The 23,870-nt window shown below is 39.5% G+C and overlaps 1 protein-coding gene across 4 annotated transcripts in view; it reads left to right on the forward strand.

Annotated features, from left to right (window-relative positions):
- Positions 1-23,870, forward strand: part of CRADD (CARD and death domain containing adaptor protein) — a 334,868-nt gene that overhangs the window by 83,698 nt on the left and 227,300 nt on the right. For 3 of the 4 annotated variants that reach the window (XM_027774337.1, XM_027774338.1, XM_027774336.1), the window contains one exon: positions 19,728-20,031. In XM_027774337.1, the coding sequence (XP_027630138.1) occupies positions 19,728-20,031 (304 nt within the window). Of the gene's footprint in view, positions 1-18,023; positions 18,264-19,727; positions 20,032-23,870 lie in introns of those variants that run through there. The other variant, XM_006154837.3, reaches the window with a different exon arrangement.

The raw sequence follows: 23,870 nt of genomic DNA on the forward strand, positions 1-23,870 counted from the left end.
CAGGAATGCACATGCACATGGCATGAGTTTCAAGCCACCGAGTTCAGAACTCGAACCATAATCAGTCATGTGGGAGTCCAGCAATGTATCCAGTACAACATCTGCTGGTCTCACATAATACACATTTTTCAAGAACTTTTTGAAGACAACTCATCTTCCTCAGCTTCATTCATCCCAGAGCCAGGTAGCAAGCAATTAAGGACTACCCTGTAGTTTAGAATCCATTTCTAAACAGTAATTTAGGAATTACTTAAACTAGTTAATCCGAAACCAGTCCCCCTGCCCTGTCTTGCCTTTCCCACAGAAATCCTGATAAAGGCTCTGGCCCAGGGCTATCCCTCCTGCTGTCTTCTGCCTCCTGGTTACCCTGGAGTCATTTCCATGTGGCCCTGTGTGGCCACCTTTCCTCCTGTGTCTAGGACCTGCAGTATAATAGACATTGTTTCCTGAGCCTCTCTTGTTTCCTCTTTCTGCACCTGATAGACCATGTTATTCTCATAGAAGAATACAAAACACCCCATCCCAAATCTGGTAGGGAGGAGCCCAGCCAGTTTTCTCTTTTGTCTCAAAAGCCTTCTGGAAAACATAGCTTCTTAACTTGTGTTTTCCTAAGTACATATGAAGACGTCAGGAGTGAAATCATATACTGTTACAGAGAGTCTGTGGTGCTTTAAGACAGAGGTGTAGATAACACTCAAGGAAGAGTTGAATCCAAAAAGGTTAATCAGAATAGATACAGGGTGTTATGAATGCCATCAAGGAGAGAGACTGGACAGAAATGCTATACAATTCAGACCTTGCAGGTGGCTGGGATTCAGCTATGATGCAAACAGGGAGCCCACTTCTATAGGTAAAAATACTTTTATGCCAATCATATACCACACTACAGACCTCATTGTTCAAACATAATATGAAAAGAAATCCTTCCTCCTTTACTTTTGTCCCAGGGGACTTTCTGTTGGCTGAAAAGGCTGAAAGGATAGGCATTCACAAAGGTTTATAAGCATGAATTAAACTGAAGTCTTTTCCCTGAAGACCGCTGGGCCTGGAATTCAGCCCTGCATTTATGAATAATGAAAAAGACGCTAGGGAAAAGGGCTGGCTTTATGGGTGGATCTCTATCTAGCCACGCTCCACGCTCCACGATATTCTTCTTTACTTAATCCAGACCTGGGTTTGGGTTTGTTTACTGGCAAGCTAATTAACCTTTAAGATTTACCGTCCTCATCTGAAAATGAGGATGATAATTCTGACTTCACAGGACTGTTGTGACTATCCAAGAGATAATGCATTTGAAGTGTCTAGCATATAGGAGGCACTTGATAAATGCCAGCTCTTCTTATTAGCTTCTACCCTCTCTGAATTCTTAAAAGGCTTTTTGTTGAGTGCCTCATAATTGAGTAGCTAATTATATACTGTCTTATACAGTTTGCTACCATTTCTTCTAAATTAATCTTATCTTTCTTATGCACTGTAAATCTTATAAAGGAGACACTGTCTTAATAGCTTAACCTGCTGTTTTACAACTTGTAAAAAGTGTTTGTGGATATTCTTTTACATGTCCTTGGAATCTTCCATTTGCCTAGCCCACAGCTAAACACAGATGAAGCACCATGCAATCTTTATTAACTGATTGATGGCTCTTTGTCAGAAAGGTGAATCCCTCCAGAAGTTACTTCAATGATTGGGAATCACAGAGTTTTACTTTGAAGAACGCGTACAATGCATTTTTAACATCCTAAAAGATAGCTTCTCACCTTGAGAATTTTCTGTCTGCTAGATTAAATATAAAGTGATTATTCATTCTTTTTCATGGGAGCACTGTGGCAAAGTTAAAAAGTACCAGTGGCACACTGTTCTTTTTTGAAAAGGAAAACACAATACTGTAATGGTACAGTAGAGCCCATTGCTAAGCAACAGAACCAGGTCTGCACAGGAGCAGAAACTCTTCTTTGTTCTGTATGATGAAGAACTATTAAATGGAAAATGCCTAATAGAATTTTACCTGCAATCACAACACTCATTATCTTCCCAAGGACTAATCATCAATTAATAACTAATTTCCATGGGAATATCTAACAACAGTTCACAGTTCTATTTTCTAAATGAAACAGTACAACAAGAAGGTTTTTGGATAGTCACTTTTACGGAAGGTGTGATCCTGACATCTCTATTGGAAGTCACCAATCTTTGCTTTTGGGTTTAATCCAGCATTATAAAAATACATATCAAGGAATTTCAATACTGTCTCATTTCAATGGAAATGCGATCATTTAAAACAGTGGTCCCAGATAATTTCATCTGGGAATCTGTTAGAACAGCACATTCTTGAGCTCATTTTGGGTGTACTGAATTGGAAACTCTAGGGGCAGATCCCAGAACTCTGTGCTTTCTCAAGCTCTTCACATGATTTTGATGTAGTTCAGAGTTTGAGAACCATAGATTTAGAGGGTAAAGATCAACGTGTAAGAAATGTAAAAGTAGGTGGTAAAGCGTTAAGTCCAGGGCTGCCCTGCAGTACAGCAGTTAAAGGGACCAGATCCCAATGGTCAACTGTGATTCAAGCTCCAATGCCTTAAAAAACATACCAGGCACGTGTGTGCCAAAAATTCTGTTGGGCTTCAAGAGTAGAGGAAAATGGATTGCAGTGCGACCATGCCACACTGGGGTTGCTTTCTCTCTCCTACCTCTCTCTCTCTTTCTCTCATGATTGCATTGCCTTCTGTCAATTAAAAAAAATGTTAAGTTCATTTGTAACTAGCGGCTCGTTTAAACCACTGTTAAACTACTAAACCATTTAGAACTGGGGAAGAAATTTGTAGTTGTAACTCGGAGAGTAACCATAGAAAAAAACAGCACATGCAATGGAGGAGACTCTTCAAGGTAGCCTTCACTTACTTCCTACTGAAATTGGAACTGTCTGTAATACCTGTCAGTTGTTCCCATACAATAAAAAGAGGACACTGTTTAATATGGTCATGTATTTATCCAGTATTCACCAGGTAACTACGAAAGACCAGGTTTTGTGGTTGTATTGCAAACAACTGTTTTCAATACATTTGGTGTTTTACCCAGTCAGCCTCAATTGGCTTATGAAGAATTGCAGGGAAGAGACATTTACTGGAATTTGACAATTATACAAACCAGTGTGATAGCAAAAAGGAACATACATATATAAAACTATGGAATTATGGTTAACGAAGTCTGTATCTGTGACAGATTAAAGGGGGCCACAAATTCTTTGACTTTTTTTCCAATGGGAAGTAGATCTATTTCCTTTCTCCTTGGATCTGGGCTGTGGCTATTTTAACAGGTAGATCATAACAGAAGAGACTCTATGCAATTTTAGGTCTTAGCTTGTAAGAAGACTGGCAGCTTCTTCCTGGGTCTCTTGAAGCACTGAGGTGCCATATGAGACATGTGACCACCTTGCTCAAGAGAGCAGAGTTCCTTGACACTATATGGAGAGGAGGAAGGTCTTGCTGAGCCCAGCCTTTCAGCTGTTCCTGCCAAGAAACCAAGAAAGCCATACAACCAGATAAATAACACCAAATAACCCCAATCAATACTACATCAAGAAGAGGAATCACTCAGACAAGTCTTGACAAGTTCCCAACCTACAAAGTTGTGAGATTTAAGAAAATGGTGTTTGTTTTAAACCGCTAAATCTTGGGGCAGTTTGTTATACAGCACTGTGGGGGTACTTCAGATAGTGGGGAAATGGAATTAAACTACAAATTTATTTTAATGCAAAAAATTGAAATTCATGCATGGTTTTTCATAATACTAAGCTTTTTGAAAACCCTTTATATACATTTGACAAAATGTTCAGACATTTGATACTTACCTAACGGGGAAGAAGGGGCTTGGGCAGTCAAGTATCAACCTGTGCATGCTTTATAAGCTTTTAAAGCACACAACATAAATACTATGACTTTAAGGAGAAAGCCATGCTGCTTTAAGTTGAGGCCAAGCCACCCTGATCTTACCTTCCTGGGTGAATGCTCCCAGGGAAACTAGCCAGTCTGGAAAGAGCATAGTATTAAGATGGCTGGAAAGAGTTTGGGACTTTGTGATAAGACTGGCTTTCATTTGAATCCTGCTTTTGCCACTGGGCTAGTTGTATCTGCTTTATAAGGCTGTGCAAGGACAGGATACAATGAAATAAAATAATACGTGTAGAAAATGTCCACGGTTAATGGCATGTAGTAAATATCCAATAATTGTTAGCTAAAAAGTTAGGGTGAAACTTTTGAAGGAAACTGGGTCTTAAATAACTTAAAATGGGCTTCCATGAATATGTTACTTTACACAAAACCCTTTGTTATTCTGAATGCTGCTTTTTCTTTTTTTTTTAAAGAATTATTTTATTCAATTTGATTTATTCATTTACTTATTTTAATTTGACTAAAGAGAGATACACACACACAGAGAGAAGAAGATGAGAAAGGAAGCCATCAGGTCTGGGAGTCGAACCATGGTTGACCACATGGGAGTGTCCAGTGCCTTAACTACCATGCCACCTTCTGGTCCCCAATGCTGCTTATTCTTCATGTTCAAGGATGTCTTAGGCTTATTCACCAATCGAAGCATTGATTTACTTTAAAACTCCCCCCACCCCTTTTTTCTTTTTTTTTCAGTTTATTTCTTCTGGGGCCAGCAGGTAGTATGGTAGGAAGGTACTGGATCCCATATGGTCAACTGAGAGGTTTGAGTCCTGGACCTGGTAACTTGAAAAACATGCCAGAAGCATGTGTGTGCATGCCTGAAATACCAAGAGGAGAATGAAGGGGAAAGGACTATGGTGTGGCCATCTCCCCAGTGGGTAATTTCTCACTTTCCTTCTCTCAGGTAAGCACATGAGCTTTATAGTTAAAACAAAACAAAACAAAACAAAACAACAACAACAACAAAACAAACAAAAAACCCCACAAAACTTTATTTCTTCCATGAATGAGAGAAAGAGAGAGAGAGAGAGAGAAAGACAGTACCCCAAGGGTTTTGATACCATTATTCACTCCCCAGCCTCAGCTGGCTCTGGATCATGGGCCATGTGTCCAGTGTTTTCAGGGATGTCTCAGAACCTGAACCTGGAGCCTACTTATATAAGTCAGCCCCCCAGAGGGTCACCTTTTACCACTGCACTACTTTCTAGCCCCTGATGCATTGATATTTTAACTCAAAATTCTTTTTTGAGCACTGATTGCACATCAGTAATTATTGTGGACATTGGAGATACAGTATCAAATAAGACAGCAAAGGTCCCTGATCTTATGGAAATACATTCTAATGAGGAGAGACAGAAAACGCTCTCCTTCACCCTTCTATGGCGGGGACTTTTTTTTTAAATTATTTTTTTATTTAACTTCATTTATTATTATTACTATTATTATTATTATTTTCTTTTGTTGAGTATGAACAGAGAGAGACACACACAGAGAGAGAGAGAGAGCAAGAGAGAAAACAAGCCACCATGTCCTGGACTTAAACCACAGTTGGCCATGTGGGAGTCCAATGGTTCTAACTTCCACACCACCTGCTAGCCCCTGGAAGGGACATTTAAGATGTCACCTCAGTTCTGGAGTTCAAGAAATCTGTGATAGTGATTTAGATGAGAACCATAGTGGTTAGGATAGGAGGAGGGAAATGGGTTAAGATATATTCTAGAGGACTTATTGGTGGGTTGCAACTTGTGAGGAACAGAGAAATCCAAGATGACTCCAGCACTCTTTGGCTTGATTGGATGGTGGTGCCTTTATAGAAGTAGAGCAGGCTAGGGAGGAGTAAGTTAAAGGTAAGAGGAATCAAGAGTCTAGTTTGGGAAAGATTAAGTTTGAGCTACCTTTTGATTGCTAGTAGAAATGTCAGGTAGATAATGGAATACGTGTGGTCAGACGTAAATAATTAGATTTTTTTTTACGTTTAGATAATATTTAATGGGGTGACTGGATGAGAGCAAAGAGTGTAGTTAGGGAAGAAAAGAGGTCTATGGACCAGCAGATGGCTTAATGACTACATTGCTGGACTCCCATGTAGTCAACCACAGTTCAAGTCCTGGACCTAGTGGCTTAGAAGCATGTGCATGTGGACCCAAGATCATAAAAGGAGAATGGAGGAGAATAGATTGTGGTGTGACTATACGCCCTGGGGGGATGATTCCTTGCTTTCTGTCTCTCTGTCTTTGTCTTTCTGGCAAGTGCACGCACTCTATAGCAAATACCTCTCAGAAAAAGAAAGGAAAGAAAAGAAGTGTAGGAGTACCCTGACATTTCAGCACCTGTGGCTCAGAGCAAAAAATTTTTTGTAATATAATATAACTCTTGTAGAATTAACCAGAAGTAAATTAATAGGGATTTTTGATTTTTTATATTCTTTAGTATATGTAAATAGAGACCAAAGATAACTCCATTTGTAATACACCATTTTTTCTTTCTATAGGGCATGTGCGCTCACCAGGAGAGATAAAGAAAATGAGAAATCACCTCACAAGGGGTATGACTACAAGCCCTTCTCCTCCATTCTCCTCTTGAGATTTTGGGAATGCACACACATGTACCTGGTGTCTTTTTCAAGTTTCTGGGGTCTGGGACTCGAACCACACCATTGGCCATGTGCAATTCAGGTGTCTTAATCACTGTACTACCTCACTGACCTGGATATTTAGTTCTTCCACACACTAGTTTGATTCATTTTTTTGAGTTCTCACTGTAAGCCATGTTATTAAGCAAGGTGTATAAAATGAAATCAATAGCATAGTCACATTTTTGGTCATTTACTGGGTACATATTGTGTGCAAACTCTTATGTAATTTGAATGGAGATGACAAAACTGGAAAATTACCTCTTTGCCACCAAGAGAAGACAGTCTAACTTAAGTAGGGAGTACATCCACCTCAAAATTGTGAGGATAGTGTGTGCCCTTTTTCTTGTGCATATCTGATGTTCTTAGATCATTGGGAGACATTTACATGGATGAATGGATTTGGTGAGGTAGGCCACAGTCCATAACTCCTTCTATCTTTTTCTTTTCTGTCTACTTCTGATCGATGGTAGGCCTTCTCTGGGTGGATAGAATCATATTTCAGCCCGTATCATACTTCTCATCAATAAGTACTTCAAGCATCCCAGCATCCAAATTTCAATTATCTGCAGAGAAAAAAGCATAAAGAATTCATCAGCACTTTTAGTGGCCTATTTCTTTTCCCTATTAAATCAAACACATGCTCCACGTTAACATGGATGTCCACTGTTTGTTTAAAATTCAATACTTTCTGTATGACAAGCGTGTGGATTGGATACCTGCTCACATATCAGCACAAATGGAAAGTAAGGGGAGTATCCCCTTGGGAGCTAATGGTTATATAAAATTTGCTTTATTAAGATGCAGCTGAGCCTTTCGGTGAATGTTGTCAGAAGAAACAGTCTTGCATCAGTTATGCAGAAACAAAAATCATTATACTTAGAGGTTATTGTCTAGTTTTTAAATTTACTTTATTAAATAACCCCAGATAAAAGCTTAGCTCATTCAATGACTTGCTACATTTACTGATAAGCCATCCAGACAGATCTATGATGATGTAATTCTGTTTTATAAGAAATTCTCAGTAGGGTCCATGGTGAAGTTCTTTTGTGGTTAATGTGGCTGCTGGTAAGGAAATATTTAGGATGGTTTTGTTGTTGTTATTTTTTTGAGGTGTCGTTGGTGGTATCAAATGAACATTTTTATGCTTTAAACTTATTTATTTATTTATTTTTGGAGAAGTTTTTGCTATAGGGCACGTGCACTTGCCAGAAAGGCAGAGAAAGACAGAAAGTGAGAAATCACCCCCCAGGGGGGATGGCCACACTGCAATCCCTTCTCCTCCATTCTCTTCTTGGGATCTTGGGCACGCATGCACACATGCCCGATGTGAGTTTAAGCCACCAGGTCCGGGACTCGAACTGCGGTTAGCTACATGGGAGCTCAGCGATATAGCCATTATGCTAACTGCTGGTCCCAAAATTTTTAAATTTTTATTGCTAGGGGACATATGCACTCATGAGACAGGGGTGGGGAGGGAGAAAGTACCCACCAATGGGGTATGGTCATACCACAGTTTTTTTTCCTCCAGTTCTCTACCCTGTTGGGATTTGGGACATACATGGACACATGTCCACTGTGATTTTCAAGGTAGCAGGGCAGGAATTTGAATCGAAGTTGGCCTTGTGGAATTCAGCTCCCTTAACTACTAGGGCATGGGCTTGGCCCTCTTAATTTTTTTTTTTTATATTACAGTCTGTGGTCTCCAAATACTTGCCTATATTCTTAAACAGGCTCAAACTTGTTGTTATTGCTGTTCATTGAGAAATGTCTTAGCCTTTTTCCAGGATACCAGTGCAGCCTGTTTCTAGTCACTTTGCTTGAACTAGAATGGGATATTGGCTACCTAACTGTTGCTCACTTGTTACGTCAATCTCCTTTGTGTCTGTTATCTGAAGCATACGAGTCTGTTCAATCAATTATATCAACTCAGTAGACACTGAGCAAAGACATTAGGTATTAAGTTTTGTCACTTGGAATACTTAAGTTCAGTTGTGACTTAGTACTTGAGAGAGTCTGAATGATAACCATTTACTAGTTTCTTTCAGCCACTGCACTTAGTTATATCACTAGACAGGCAGTACCTGGAATGCATTACCTTTTTGCTTTCTAGTATGGTCATATCAGAATCACCATTTGAATGACATTTTGGTATCTTATGCCAAACAACACAATAAAGTAACAGTATAATACTTGGGTCCAGTGTCGTAGCACAGGCAGTAGGATGCCAATTTCCAACACTGGAATCATAGGGAAGACCAGGGTTCAGGCTGATAGACCTAAACGACTGGGTGTACACGTGTTCATGATCCTGGCTGACTGGAAGGCGCGAGTGTAGATAGTGGTATGATGAGATCTTCTCAATGGTGCCTCTCTCTCTCATAAAAAAAAATAAAAATAAATAAACTAAAAATATTATCTTCCTCTTATGAAGAATTACATGGCTAATTCCTACTTTAAACCAGTGGCAGAAAAATACAAGCCTCTTTAGATGACTCAGTATATTTTCTTTGAGAGATGAGAGGTATACAATACAAATGCTTTTCTCTTTTACTGTGAATACCAATTAACAGAGTATTTTAGTGTGTCCTAATATTAGGTGTCCTGATACCTTTAATTATTAATTGATTTTGTATCCATATTTTACATATGTGTAATACAGTTTTATAACTACTGCAAGTCTTTTTGATGAAAAATAAGAGATGCCACCTTCTCAGAGACTTTCTCTTTTGACTTCTCTAAAGATAGTCAAGATCAGCTCCATTTCCCCTGACCATAGTTTCTTTCTTTTTTTTTTTTTTTTAAAAGTATTAATTTTATTTATTCATTCATTTATTTTCATTTGCCCAGAAAGAGAGAGAAAGTAAGAAAGCAAGCCACCAAATCTGGGATGCAAACCTTGGTCAGCCATGTGGAAATGTCCAGCGCCTTAATCACCACACCACCTGCTGGTCTCTCTTTTTCTTTTTTTTTTTTTTTTTTTTTGCTATAGGGTGAAAAAGACAGAGAGAGACAGAAAGCAAGAAATCACCCCCAGGCAGCATGGCCACGTGTAATCGCTTCTCCTCCATTCTCCCCTAGTGATATTGAGCGCCCATGCACGCACACTCACCCGGCATGAGATTTTAAGCCGCTGGGTCCAGGACTCAAACTGCAGTCTACTATATGAGAGTCCATGTAGCCATCTGCTGGTCCCAGTGGACCAGTTTCTTATCAAAGTAGTCTTCCTTCAGTGCACTTATAACAATAATAACTACTTGTTTTTTGTGTCTTTGTTTTCTTTGTTGAGACTCAAAATCCTATAAAGATAGCGACCGTACCTCTTTTTCAATTTTTTGTCCCTAGCTGACCTTAACACATAAAAATGCTCATTAAGAACTCATTGGTGGAACCAGCAGATGATGTAGTGGTTTAATCACTGGACTCCCACATGGCCGACCATAGTTTGAGTCCTAGACCTGGTGACTTGAAAATCACACTGGGCATGTGTGCATGTGTACTCAAGATCCAGAGAGGAGAATGGAGGAGAAGGGATTTTGGCATGGCCATCTTTCCTGGGGGGGTGGGGGAGGACAATTTTTCACTTTCTCTCTCACCGTGTCTGTCTCTCTCTCTTCCCCCTGCCAGTGCACGTGCCCTGAGGCAAAAAAACTCTAAAAACAACAAAAACTCATTGCTTATGAATCATGGATCAATTTGAATAATCCTGTTATCAATCACCAAAATCTTATAGCATATAGCATAAAACTTCAAACTTTTAGAAATCTTGGAGCATTAAATAAATATAGAATAATTTGTATAATAATGTACTTGCCTCTTCTAAAAGCTTTGCAATTTAGGTTTTTGTAAATAGTCCCAGGATTTTCACAATAAGCAATAATTAATCTAAGATGAAAGTGAGATATCGGAGAGTTGAGGGAATCATTAGAATTTATAATTTGTTAAGATAATAATTAGCACAGATGATGCAGATAATATTATCTACCATGTTACATTTTTTACGGAAAATTACACAGAAAGAGGTAACAACATAGTTGCATATCCCAAGTATGTCTTTAGAATTTATAGTTACAGGATTAGCTGTCTGTAGTTACAGGATTAGCTGTCTATATTTCCTTTGAAAAATTCTGTCCTCATCTTCTGAGGAAGTAAAGGTATGTAAAGCGGAGGCCATATGGGATTCTTTGCTGCATGCAAAGGACGTAGCTAAGATCAAATGGAGACCGAGTCTTTATCTCTTCCTGACTATGGGCAAGTCCTTCAGTCTCCCTTTCTCCTTTCTTCCTCTGAATTCGCCTCTCTATTCTTTCATCCACTGTCATCTCTTAGTCTCCTCCAGTCTGTGACAGTTTCTTAGTTTCTCTGTCTTTTGTAACCTTGACACTTTTGAAGAATACCTATTTTTTGATTTGTGTTTGTCTGATACTTTCTCATGAAAAGACATAGCTTATGAATTCAGGAGAAGACTATCACAGAGGTGGTACACTCTTCTTGTATTAGAAAACACGGTGTCTTCGTGACTTATCAGTAGTGATGCTTAACCTTGACCCCTTGGTTAAGTCGATGTCTGCTAGTTTCCTACTGTAAAGTCTTTATGTTTTTCCTTTCTTTCTGTACTTTAACTAGTTACATGTGTGTGACTTTTTTTTTTTTTTAACTCAAGGGCTTATAAGTTGCTTTATTTAGTTTCCAAGCTTAAAGAATTTATGAAAGCTATTCTTTTACTAAAATGTATAATTTCCTTGTATATTGGTTAAGTACATGGGTTATATGCTATTGCTTTTTTAAAAATGTATTGAAATTTCTTTGTGACCTAATTCATGATCTATTTTGGTATATGTTCCAAGTACACTTGAAACGAAGCCATGTTCCCCCATAGCTTAATTTCTATACTTACAAAACAGAAACAACCCCAAATATTCAGCTTCTTTGATTTATTTCTTGTAGGACGCAAAGCCAAAGACCAAATGGAAAGGTAGAAAAAGATCATATTTGTTCTTTTTGACTCTTTCTTTCTTTTTTTAGAGAGATTTTTTTGCTATAGGGAGTGTATGCCTGCCTGAGAGACAGAGAGATAGAAGGTGAGAAGTCATCCCCTGGGGGGGATGGACATACCTCAAACCCTTCTCCTCCATTCTCCTCTTGGTATTTTGGGCAACACACACACACACACACACACACACACACACACACACACACACTCCCAGCATAAGTTTTAAGCTGCCGGGTCTAGGACTTGAACCACTGTTGACTACATGGGAGTCCAGGGACATAACCATTACACCATCTGCTGGTCCCTTGACTCTTTTGTAAACTCACAATGGGAAGGGCTTGGCACAAGTAAACATAATATGGGAGAGAGAAAAAGGAAAGTATCTGTTTTTCCTGAAAATGGATCTGTTGCCTCTTGGTAACAGGTGTTTAATCCTCTGTGGGGGCATTTCCAGCCTAGGAGAGACTAGGCGTAGTGGAGGAGTGTCACAGAATCACCCGTGACAGTGATTCTGATTTGTATTTGCTTCTTTACAGGCCCACTGGTGTTAGATATTTATGAGTAAAGTGGAACCACTGATGTGCTGCTCCAAAGAATCACAATTTGCTAAGATGGAGTGGCGGTCCTTCAATAGGCTTACTATTTTTTTCCATTTCTATGATTTTATTTTGTAATATTTGTAACATTATTTTTAAAAGGAGCAACAGCAACACCACCACCACCTCTTCAGTTGTCTCCTTCATCTGGGTTGGATTTTTTTTATTTTTCAGAAACATTTACTAGACATATCAAAAAAAGTTTGCTCAGGGACCAGCTGTTAGTATAATGGCTATGTCACTGGACTCCCATGTAGTCAACTGCAGTTCGCATCCTGGACCCGGTGGATTAAAACACGCCGGGCGCGTGTGCGTGCGTGCCCAAGATCCCGAGAGGAGAATGGAGGAGAAGGAATTGCTGTGTGGCCATACCCCCCGGGGGGGGGTGATTTCTCGCTTTCTGTCTCTCTATCCTTTCTGGCTGGCGAGCACACGTGCCATATAGCAAAAACCTCTCCAAAAAAAAAAAAAGTTTGCTCATATTCCATAGTTCTTGACAGTTAATTAAAAACTGTCAAAATTTCTTTTTTAAAAAATATATTTATTAAATTAAAAAATTTATTCATTTGTTTATTTTTAATTTAACAGAGAGCAACAGAGAGAGAGGGAGAGAGAGAGAAAGAGGGGAAGTGAGAAAGCAAGCCACCAGGTCTGGGACTCGAACCGTGGTCAGCCATGTGGGAGTGTCCAGCACCTTAACCACCATGCCACCTGCTGGTCCCCCTCAAAATTTCAAATAATATACAACTTTCAAAATTTCAAAGAACTAAATTTTAAAGATAATGTTCGAAATATTTTATATAATTTTGTTTGTGACTCTATAACAACAGAGACAGTATGGTTTTAAATATTTTTGAGAAAATATTTACATGTTGATTACTCAAACTGTTAAAAAGCAAACACCCAGCACACATAAACCTTCTTGATTGAGCCCTGCCTACCAAGCGTTCTGTGATATACCAGCTGCTAGCAAATGTCAGTCCCCTCCCCCTCTTTTTTTGGAGAGGTTTTTGCTGTAGGTTGAGTGCACTCGCCAGAAAGACAGAGAGAGACAGAGAGACAGAAAGCGAGAAATCACCCCCTGGGGAGGATGACCACGCCGCAATCTCTTCTCCTCCATTCTCCTCTTGGGATCTTGGGCACGCACACACACATGCCCAGAGTGAGTTTAAGCCACTGGGTCCAGGACTTGAACCGTGGTCGACTACATGGGAGTCCAGTGACATAGCTATTATGCTAACTGTTGGTCCCAGTCAGTCTCCTTTTTTTCAAAGTCTTCCTCAAGATAATCCTCTGGTTGTGGCTGCTCTTTTGCAATCTCTACTAATTACAATGCTAAAATAGAAAATTCCAGGTTATTTTAGGGTACGAATTCTTTCACTGATATTCCAGTTAAAGTCCTGTTCAATAATTATTATTTCTAATTTCTGATACAAGAAAACAGGTATTATTGAGTTAATGCAGATAACCATTCTGCCACAAAATAAGAATACTCTCAAATATTTTCCAATTCCACAGGGATCAGGAAGGAAGAAAAGTTTATTTTTCCATTTAAAGAAACAAACAAACAAGAAGAAAAAACATTTTAACAAATTGCTAATCCTATCAGCAGTTTAAAAGAAAAGAAATTTTTAAATTGGGAAAACAAAGCATAGTAAAGAAAAAGACAGTAATGTTTTACTCAAAAGCCATAAAATTCTATTTCACCAGTTCAGTCTTATGTAATTAATCTCTCTTCTCTTGAATTTGCAGTGTTACTATGGTCCTATCTTTCTGTTTAAATCCTGGAAGTTAACATTCAACATTATTATTGATATTTCTTGTCCCTAGCATTAAGTTGGCCATTTTCTTGGTTGCTTTTTGTTCTTTTATTTCTCTATGTGTGATTTTAGTTTTCCCGGTAAAGCACTCCTTTCAGAACTTCTTGAAGAGCTGGTTTGGTGTTGGTAAATTCTTTCAGGTTTTGTTTATCTGTGAATTTTTAAAATCTTTTCTTCTCATATGAAGGATAATCTTGCTGGATATAGTATTCTTGGTTGAAACTGTTTTTTCATTTAACACTTTGAACACATTTTCCCATGCTTTTCTTGCTCGCATTGTTTCTGATGAGAGGTCTGATGTTAGCCTGATGGGATAACCTTTATAAATAACCTGATGTTTCTCTCTTGCCAATTTTAGTATCTTCTTTTTGTTTATTTGGCCAGTCTGGCTATGATGTGTCTTGGAAAAGATCTTTTTGGGTTGATTCTATTAGGTGTGTTTTGTATTTCTTGGGTTTGGATATTTGAATGCCTCTCTATATTTGGACAGTTTTCTTCCAGGATTTCATGGAATAGATTACCAATGCCCTTATTAGTTTCTTAACCTTCTGGGATACTGATTATCTGAATGTTTGGGAATTTTTTTTTTCTTTATTTTTTTTTCCTCTTTTTTTTTTTTTTTTTGGTTTTTTTCTCAGTTTTTTTTTTTTTTTTTGTTTGTTTGTTTTTTACTAGGTCAGAGTTTTGGCTTGCAATATCCAAAATTCTATCTTCTGCATGGACTAACTTGCTTTTAATACTTTCAAAGGAGGTTTTGATTTCCTGTATTATAACCTTCACCTCTAACAGCTCCATTTGATTCTTCTTTAGGGTGTGTGTTTCTTCTTTTGTGGAAGAACTTTCTCACCTCCTGGAGCTCTTGTCTCTTTCCTCTTGCATCTTCTGGGATTTATTGTCTCTCAACTCTTGTACCTCCTTTAGTTTTGTCGCTCTGAATAGTGTGAATTCTCTAGCAGACATTTCCATAAGTTCTATTGTACTGCCTGTGGATGATGAAGGATTATTATTTTCACTTAGGGGAGAGATATTTTCTTGGTTTCTCATATTTTTTGTGACTCTACAGTGGTTTCCGGTCATTCTGTGACAAAATCTCTCCTCTACTTTTCTGAGTGTTTCAGGGTCTAGAAGATGAGGTTTAGAGTATAACTTTAGTTGCCTTGGCCCCAAACACACCAAGACATGCCTCAGATTTAAAATGGCTTCTTGTCTGAGTGTTTTGTGGTCTAGAAGATGAAGTTTAGAGCATAACTTCAGTTGCTTTGGTCCCTTCAGTAGAGTTATTAATATCAGTTGGGTAGTCGATCAGAGAGCCAGGCTACTTGCCAAAGAGATAGTCAGAATGGACTTTCATCTATATTTGCAACAAGAAGATTTGATGGTCAAGGCCTTTTTCTTATGGACTTAAGTCAGATACTTAATGGCTAACTCCTTAAGGGGTTTACCATGAGGACATCATACCTGTTAGCTACTGTTCTACCCCTTCTCATGCTGTCTCTTACCCTCTTCTCTTCTGAGAACCCTCATGAATCTTAGTGTTGGCTTCTCACCTTCTCCTGGACATCATCATCAATGTTCACCTTCTAGTTCTCAGGAAAACTAGCCTTTTCAAATACAGTAAGTCATCAAGAAGAGTCTTAAACTTTACATGGGTATTTATCTTGCTATTTGTTTAAATTTCTCTTTATATTTGAAAATTATCAGAGCTTACAGTGGGGGAAAAATGCACTGTTTTTCCTCTCCAAAGTTAGTAATCCTCAGCTATTGGTAGTGTTGCAAGAGATCTGCACTTTATCTGGATGAAGACAGAATGCTGCTAACACTTGTCCATATATAGAAGGGAAGTCTTGCTGAGGAAAGAGAAACAATTCTAGAATAAAAGAGGAAAGGGAAGAGGCTGGACAGTGGCAGAGCAGTAACACAATGCTCTGTGAGGCTAACCTACATGGGATAGTTCCTGGTTTGTACCTGGAGGCTTCCCCAAATGTGCCAGATATTGTGTGCCCATGATTGAGGGCTTGCTCAAACTAGTGGTGGATTGCAGCATGAGAACTTTGTTGGGGGTACCCGTCTCTCTGCCTGTCTCTTGTTCATGGAGGAAAGAAATAAACTAAAAAAGAAAAAATAAATAAAAAGAAAAGAGAGTACAAAGAGAGTGTCTGGAACTATAGAGTATCAAGAGTGGAACTTGGCAACAGGATACATTGCTAATAATATTTTGGCTCTGATTAGAATAACAGACTTCACCATATAAGACTGTGTTGTCCTGGAAAGAGCATGAAATCAGAAGGATCTGGTTAGAATTCTAGTTTTATTCTAAATTTGCTGGAAGATTTTGAGTGAGACAATTGATAACTCTATTTCCACAGTCTTTACACAACCAAAATGATGATAATAATAATATGCCACATATATAAAAATACTGTCTCTAATGGTATAGTAAAATGTGTACTGGTATAGTAAGACCATAAACTGGATATTATTAGTAGAAGGTTTTGAGGACAGAGGTTTAGCAATGTTCTGTGTTGATTTATTTATAAAGCTATTTTTATCATCCATCAGAGGTATTAAGTGTGAACATTTTGTAGAAACAATGATATTTGAGGAGGTTTTAAAAATTGTTTATTTGTTGGGATCAGCAGGTGGCATAATGGCTATGTCGCTGGAATTCCACATAGTCGACCGCAGTTTGTGTCCCGGACCCGGTGGCTTAAAACTCACGCCGTCACGTGTGTGTGCGTCCCAAGATCCCGAGAGGAGAATGGAGGAGAAGGGATTGCAGCATGGCCATCCACCCTGGGGGGTGATTTCTTGTTTTCTGTCTCTCTGTCTCTCTTTGTCTGTCTGGCGAGCGCACGCGCCCTATAGCAAAAACCTCTCAAAAAATTGTTTATTTGTTTTATTTTCTATTATTGTCAACTAATTTTTAGCAGGAGTATGACTTTTTGTATATATCATCCAACTGACTTAAAAATGAATCAATGACTTTATTTATTGACCAACTACTTTGTTTCATAAAGCAATTTGAGAAGAGCACTCAACATGAAGCTATTTAAAAATATATATATTTTGGGCACACAATTAGTTCTGTTTTCCAAATTAAAAGTGTGGTAGATGAAGTAGAATGCCCTCAGTGTCAGTCCTTCATTCTTTTTAGTATACTTTTCTGTGTTTCAGAAGCTGGGAAGCTCCAAATTATCCACACACCCTTGCTGTTAATGTTCTGCCTGGGAAATGAGTCTCACCAATTTCATGTAGCAGCGAAAGATTTACAGGTGCTGTTTCGATCCTGCTAGCAAATACAGCCTTGGAAATGTAGCTTTTCTGCAGTGATGTTCCAGGGTCCAATTAATTACTCTGTCAATGCTGAGAGGAAGTTGGGGCTGGGGAATGGTGGCTTCCAGATTCCACCTTTCTGATTATGGCCAGGAGCCCATTTGGCAATGCTGTTTACAGAGTCATCTTAGGGTGCTCAGCCCTCTTCCAGCGTTTTTCATGATTTCGAATGTCTTGGATTCCTCCTAACAAATCCTTCTGGAGGAGCTAGGTGATTGCTGAGATAGAATCTTGACTGATTGACTTTTAAACTCTTCGCAGGCATGAACTTTGTTGATGTAGAGAAGTGACTTTGCAATGGAGGGGAATAGAGGACAAATTAATAAGAAAAAATAAAGTAGTGAAGAGTAAAATAGTGATATGTGCTGTAAATAAAAATAAAACTGGTAAAGGCGATACTGGGTGTAGGAAATAGATTTCTTTGTAAATAGTGGTTAGGGATGGCTTCATTGCTAGGATGACGTTGACTTGTCTATTACGTCGATTGGGTGAAAGGTCCTGGTGGGGTTACTGTATTTAAATGCAATGATTCCATTACTCCTTTGCTTACTAAGAGATAACCTTCTTACTGATGTCACTGTTTTCCATCACTGATTGTTTTCCCACAGCAAATATGGCGGAAATAGCTTCAGTCTTACACTTGGACCCCCAAGAAAGATGGCTACGGCACTTCCTGTAATTGCCCTCAACAAATATGGCTACAACACTTCCTGTTTAGGACTTTCGCCTTCAACAAAGATGGTGCTTGTGGTATAGGTTCCCTAACGGTCTGGATTCCGGTTGCAGTTTTTTTTTTTTTTTTTTTTAAGATACGTGATTGCAGACGTAAGTAACAGGAATCCATCTTTTCTCAAAAGGCCAGCGCGGTGGCTCCGCGACTTGGGTCCTGTGCGGCTCCTCCGTCGCTTCAACTTGCTGGCTGGGTGGCTGAGCAAGGCCAGGGTATGCGTGGGGGTAGCAGTGCTGGGAGCCCGCCCTCCCCTCGGTCCGCTCTGAAGACTATTCCCACAACCCGCTCGTTAACTTAGCAAGTTGCCTCCGAAAATCTATCGTAGTTCTTCCGGGTTATGAAAAAGCAGAGGTTTCAGCTGCAGAAGCAGAGAATTTAAGAAAGTTCCAAATGGGACCTCGCAGCCAGATGTGAACCCTCCTCCCCACCTGACCCTCCCGGAGGGTGCACTGGCTGCGAGGAAGTCCAGCGGGCCCTGGGCTGGGGAGCCTCTGGGCCTTGGTGGTATGGTCATGGAGAACTGGAGCTACACCTGCCACCCCTCCCGATCCTCCTAGCCACTTGACCCTCCTTGCCCCCTCATACTCGCCCCACAGCTCCCTGGTGCTGCGGTTTGAAACTGCACTTCACAGTCCTGTGTGGCTGCTGACCCGTGCTGGGCTGTGAACTTTTTTTTTTTTTTTTTTTTTTTTAAGGAACAAAATAATCCCATTAAATGCCCATGCCTGCGTGGCCATGGCAGTGCCTTGCAGACTGAATTCTTAGAAGGAGTGGAGTATGTGACTGACTGTACATAAAGTTTACGGGAAATTGAGCACAAACAATTTTTGCTGTAGGGCGCGTGCGCTCGCCAGAAAGAAAGAGACAGACAGACAGACAGTAGCAAGAAATCACCTGGGGGTGGTGGTGGGGGGGGGGATGGCCACGCTGCAATCCCTTCTCCTCCATTCCCTCTCGGGATCTTGGGCACGCACACACATGCGCCTGATGTGAGTTTAAGCCACCGGGTCCAGATTCGAGCCTCAATCGACTACACGGGAATTCAGCAACATAGCCATTACGCTAACTGCTGGCCCCAATAAATATTTTTCTTGAAGGAATGGTGTAGAGGCCTTTTCTCTGAGTAAAAAAGATCCTTAAAAGCATTGGTACTTGCTGGTTTCTGTCCCCAGTCTCTTCGCTGATCAGGTTCTGCTAATGCCCATGGTCAAAGGGCATCTGCTAAAATGTTGGCAGTTACTACAGTGGTGGTGGCAGGCTCTTTGATGAAGGCAGTGTTAAAATAAAACCATTTCCTCTCCAACATGCTATAATTAAATGCTGCTGCATAATTCTCAGATAAAAATAGCTGTTTAGAGGGTCTCTGACCCACTTTTTTCTTGACTCCTTTTATTCCGCCAAATATCTTTATTGAACAAGGAATAGAACTAGGATTTCATTATGTGAAAAGCAAAAATGGAATCAATTCATCAGTGTTGTTCATTCATTCTCCAGTGTTAGGAGCATTTGACATGAATTCATCTTGGCTTAACAGGCATGCACTAAATACCCAGACTTGGCACTCTGCTGAAGTTCGAAGACATGCCTGTCCTTAAGGTGCTTGCACTGCAGACATGCTGTCTCTAGGGACGGATCAGCCCTCTTGTAATTAGAGCTATGATTTTGTCTCTTTCCAGGGAGAAATGGAGGTCAGAGACAAGCAAGTGCTCCGCTCACTTCGCCTGGAGCTGGGTGCAGAGGTATTGGTGGAAGGGCTAGTTCTTCAATACCTTTACCAGGAAGGAATCTTGACAGAAAACCATGTTCAAGAAATTAAAGCCCAAACCACAGGCCTCCGAAAAACAATGCTACTTCTTGATATCCTACCTTCCAGAGGTCCTAAGGCATTTGATACATTCCTAGATTCCCTGCAAGAGTTTCCCTGGGTGAGGGAAAAGCTGGAGAAAGCAAGGGAAGAAGCCGTCACTGAGCTGCCTGCAGGTAGGTCTCCAAAAGATCACTGTCAACCAGCTCCAAATGTGTTTGATTTGAAGATGGGGTTTTAGGCTGGGCAGGGGTCAGCAGTTCATGAAAGTGGGTAAGGAGTTTGGATTTCGATTGAAGGGACGTGGCATTGGAGGGACAGGATGAGGAGGAAGCACTAGGAAGTACAGGGAAGGAAGGAAGGAAGAAGGAACCATGTTTTAGAGAGTGAGAAGGGAGCTCAGGGAATACTTTAGAAATGCTTCTAGAGAACTGGGCAGGTCACTTGGGAGGCATGTTCTCATCAGAGAGCCAGGTCCTATCTCAGTCCTTGGAATCAGGAGCCATTTGGAAAGTGCAGATGAGAAAGCAGGCATCCAGCATCTGATTGGGGTGGGGGGCAGAGCTGCCAGCTGGAAAAGCTCAGATTCATGAAGGAGGAGACAGCTTCTAGGAAGGCCTGCCTTGCACCTGTCTCCGGGCATCCTACCCTGCCAAGAGGGATTATTTTGAAGGCTTAGTTTGTTTTTCAATGTTACTGGTTTCAAGTGTCCTTTTTAGTCCGGCTTCGTTTAGACATCTGGAATATTTAGTTTTGTAAGAACAGTAGTTCAGGAAGGGTCTTATTTGGATTTTAAGGAAATTCAGGAGCTGTAGAAAAAAGGAACAATTCTGGTGATAGTAACCTGGTTTGGAGCAGAAGGATGGTGTGATAGGAAACACTTGTTCCCTCTTACCATCTCCTGTGACTTTGATACTTCTTACAAAGATTGAAGAGCAGATATTTGGTAAAAATTTTAAAAAATTTGAAAATGAGAACCGTAAGTTGACTTGCCCTTTTTTTTTTTTTTTTTTTTTGTTGTTGTTGTTAGAGAGATTTTTTCTATAGGGGGCATGTACTTGCGGGAGAGACAGAGACAGGGAGACAGAAAGTGAGAAATCCTCCCTGCAGCGGTGATGGCCATGCCACAATCCCTTCTCCAGCCCCCTTTCAGGATTTTGGGCATGCGCACACATGTGCCTGGTGTGATTTGGAAGCTGCTGGGTCTGGGACTCGAACTGTGGTCCACCACATGAAGTCCAGCAACATAACCATTTTGTCATCTTCTGGCCCCAGGCTTGCAAATTTTTAACAGAGTTAAGAAATCAGCATTCTCTAGAAGTTCTGATAACATTGATAGAACTAGTGGTCTCCAGACTTTGTTGTTGCTGTTTTTAAAATACTAATGTTACTGGTTGAGAAAAACAAGCACTGATAATAAAAGACCACTTTAATTATTTTTGCCCTGTGGGCTTCATATTTTGAATGACATTTCAGACCACATGTATTTAGTAATCAAGATGAATTCTTCTATTTTTATTAGTGACATATGTTTGAATCAGCGTGAGGTAACTGGGTAATTTCAGAAGGGCCTGGTAAAATCCCAGTGGAAAAAGTAAAAATATTTTTCTCTTTTTATTTTTAAATTTTTCTTTAAGAGACAGAGAGAAAGAGAAATCGCTTCCCAGGGGATATGGCCATGTTCAAATCCCTTCTCCTCCATTCTTATCTTGGGGTTTTGGACACACACTCACACATGCCTGGCGTGAGCCTCATGCCACTGGATCTGTGACACAAACTGCAGTTTACCATGTGGGAGTCCAGCACCTTAACCACCATACCACTTGCTGGCCCCAACAAAAACATTTTTATTCTTAGCTTGGCCAAATTACAGGTGAATGTATGTTGTAGGCTTCTTGAAGTATGGGAAATCATTGGCCCTCGAGAACTGCTGGAATTCTCAGCTTGAAATGTCCTTACAAAATTAATACTCCACATGTCTCGACGAAGCCAAACGAAAGTACCTAAGATGCTTCTACCACTATATTGAAAGCAGAATAGATAACATAGAATTGGAGACATGTTAAAAAATTATTCGTGTCATTCTGGTATTTAACTTAAAGGCTTCTTCTGACAATATGTAGTTAGAAGCAACAAAACAGACAAATGGAAATCCTTTCAAATCAAAATATTGAATTAATTATATGGTCATTTCGGGTGATGTAGTTTATAGTTAGTACTGCTGTGTATTATCCATAGAGATGTGGCCACATTTTCGTGTTCAGATTCATTCAGAGAGCAAGAAAAAAATTAAATGATTTTTATCAAATAATGAAAGTTTCAGAGAAGCTGAGGAAAAAATAGCGTGTGTGTATATGTGTGTGTGTATTGCAAAGCGAATGGAATGAAGCAGCATACAGTGGGGAAAAATTGAATGTGTCTGTGTAGAAGTTCAGAAAAATAAGTGTTTCCACAAGATTTGTTAATTCTGTAGGAGTGGTCAAATGGAAAGATTGATGGGCTCTAGAACAAATTAGGTATCCTTAATAATTTTACTTTTAACTGAGTAACAGTACTTGTGAAAACAACCTTTTGAAGTGTGTGTGTGTGTGTGTGTGTGTGTGTGTGTGTTAGGGGGTCCATTTACGTGTGTCTGTATGTACTGCCCACAATGACAATTATATGAACTCATTCTAAAATAATCGCTTATTTTAAAGACTGTTTTAAAAATGAAGTAAGGTATGGAGAACAGAGGTACAACAAACACCCCTCTCCCTATCACTTGGTTTCAGAAAAATTATTGCTTTTGAAAACCCCTGTCTAATTGTCCCCAAAGCCTGTCTCATCTCACTGTTAAAAAAATCTACATGTTATTGAAAATTGGAATTCCATAAGTTTTAGTAGTTTTTTTTTTTTTTAAATATATACAAGTATGTATGTTTTATGTATATGGGAGGGAAGGGAATATAAGAAATGGTAGATTTTAAAAGTTGATAGTTAACAGCCTTTTTTTATTTGAGACCTTAACATATATTTTAAGTGTTTAAAAAATTAATTTGATGGCAATATTTTCATTCTGAATGTGAATTGAGATTTAATGAATTGGATACATAGATTTTGTTTCTTCTTAAATCCCGGAAAGAGTATCAGAGTTGAAATATCTTCCAATTTAATGTCCTTATAAAAAAGCAGATAATCCCAGAGGCCTGTTTCCCAGGACCCCAGAGCTTCTCATGTTGTAACAGAGTAATTTTAATAAGCTTTAAAATGGTCCACTTAAGTTTTTGTAAAGGCATTTTTGAGCCCTGAGAAATGGACTGTAGGAAAATGTGATACTTATATTGTATGTGTACACATTAACCTCTGCTTACCTTTTCCTCGTTTTGCTTGTAACTTAATTTGTATGGATTTGGTGGTGGTCTCTTGGGAGGCCTTGGGAACAAATGGGAGGAATGGCTTTCTCTTTTGCCAAGAGGTTGGTCCTTTTCCAAGAACTGATTTTATTTTACTAAAAGTTTTTGTTTGTGTGTTTGGTCTCTCTCAGAGTTCTTGGTATCCCTTTTATTTATTTGAGTTTTGTGTTTCACATGTAAATTTTGAGCTGCCTCAGAAGCTTTATTTGAGTAATTGATCCTAGTTAGTTGCCTTTTATTGATGTACTGGATGGAGTTTTTGGGGAAGAATCAAGGTGTATCTTGCTGTTCTCGACACTTCTAAACCCCATCCCCAGAAAACCCCCAAAACATTAAAAACAAACAAACAAAATCTCCCCCCCCCCAAACCTTTGATTCTCTCAGAATCTTCCTAGACAACTGCTGTGGTTTTAATATGTCTCCCCAAAATTCATATTTTAAAATTTGTTTGTGACAAGATTAGAAGGGTGAAACTTACTCTATGTAGTTGAAAGTTTGGGCCTTTGGAAAGTGATTAAGATTAAATAAGATCGGGACCAGTAGTTGGTGTAATGGCTATGTCGCTGGACTCCCATGTAGTCATCTGTGGTTCGAGGCCTGGACCCGGGGACTTAAACTGATGA

Source organism: Tupaia chinensis, unplaced genomic scaffold (genome assembly GCF_000334495.1).
Source record: "Tupaia chinensis unplaced genomic scaffold, TupChi_1.0 Scaffold000423_1, whole genome shotgun sequence".
Taxonomy (NCBI): Eukaryota; Metazoa; Chordata; class Mammalia; order Scandentia; family Tupaiidae; genus Tupaia; species Tupaia belangeri.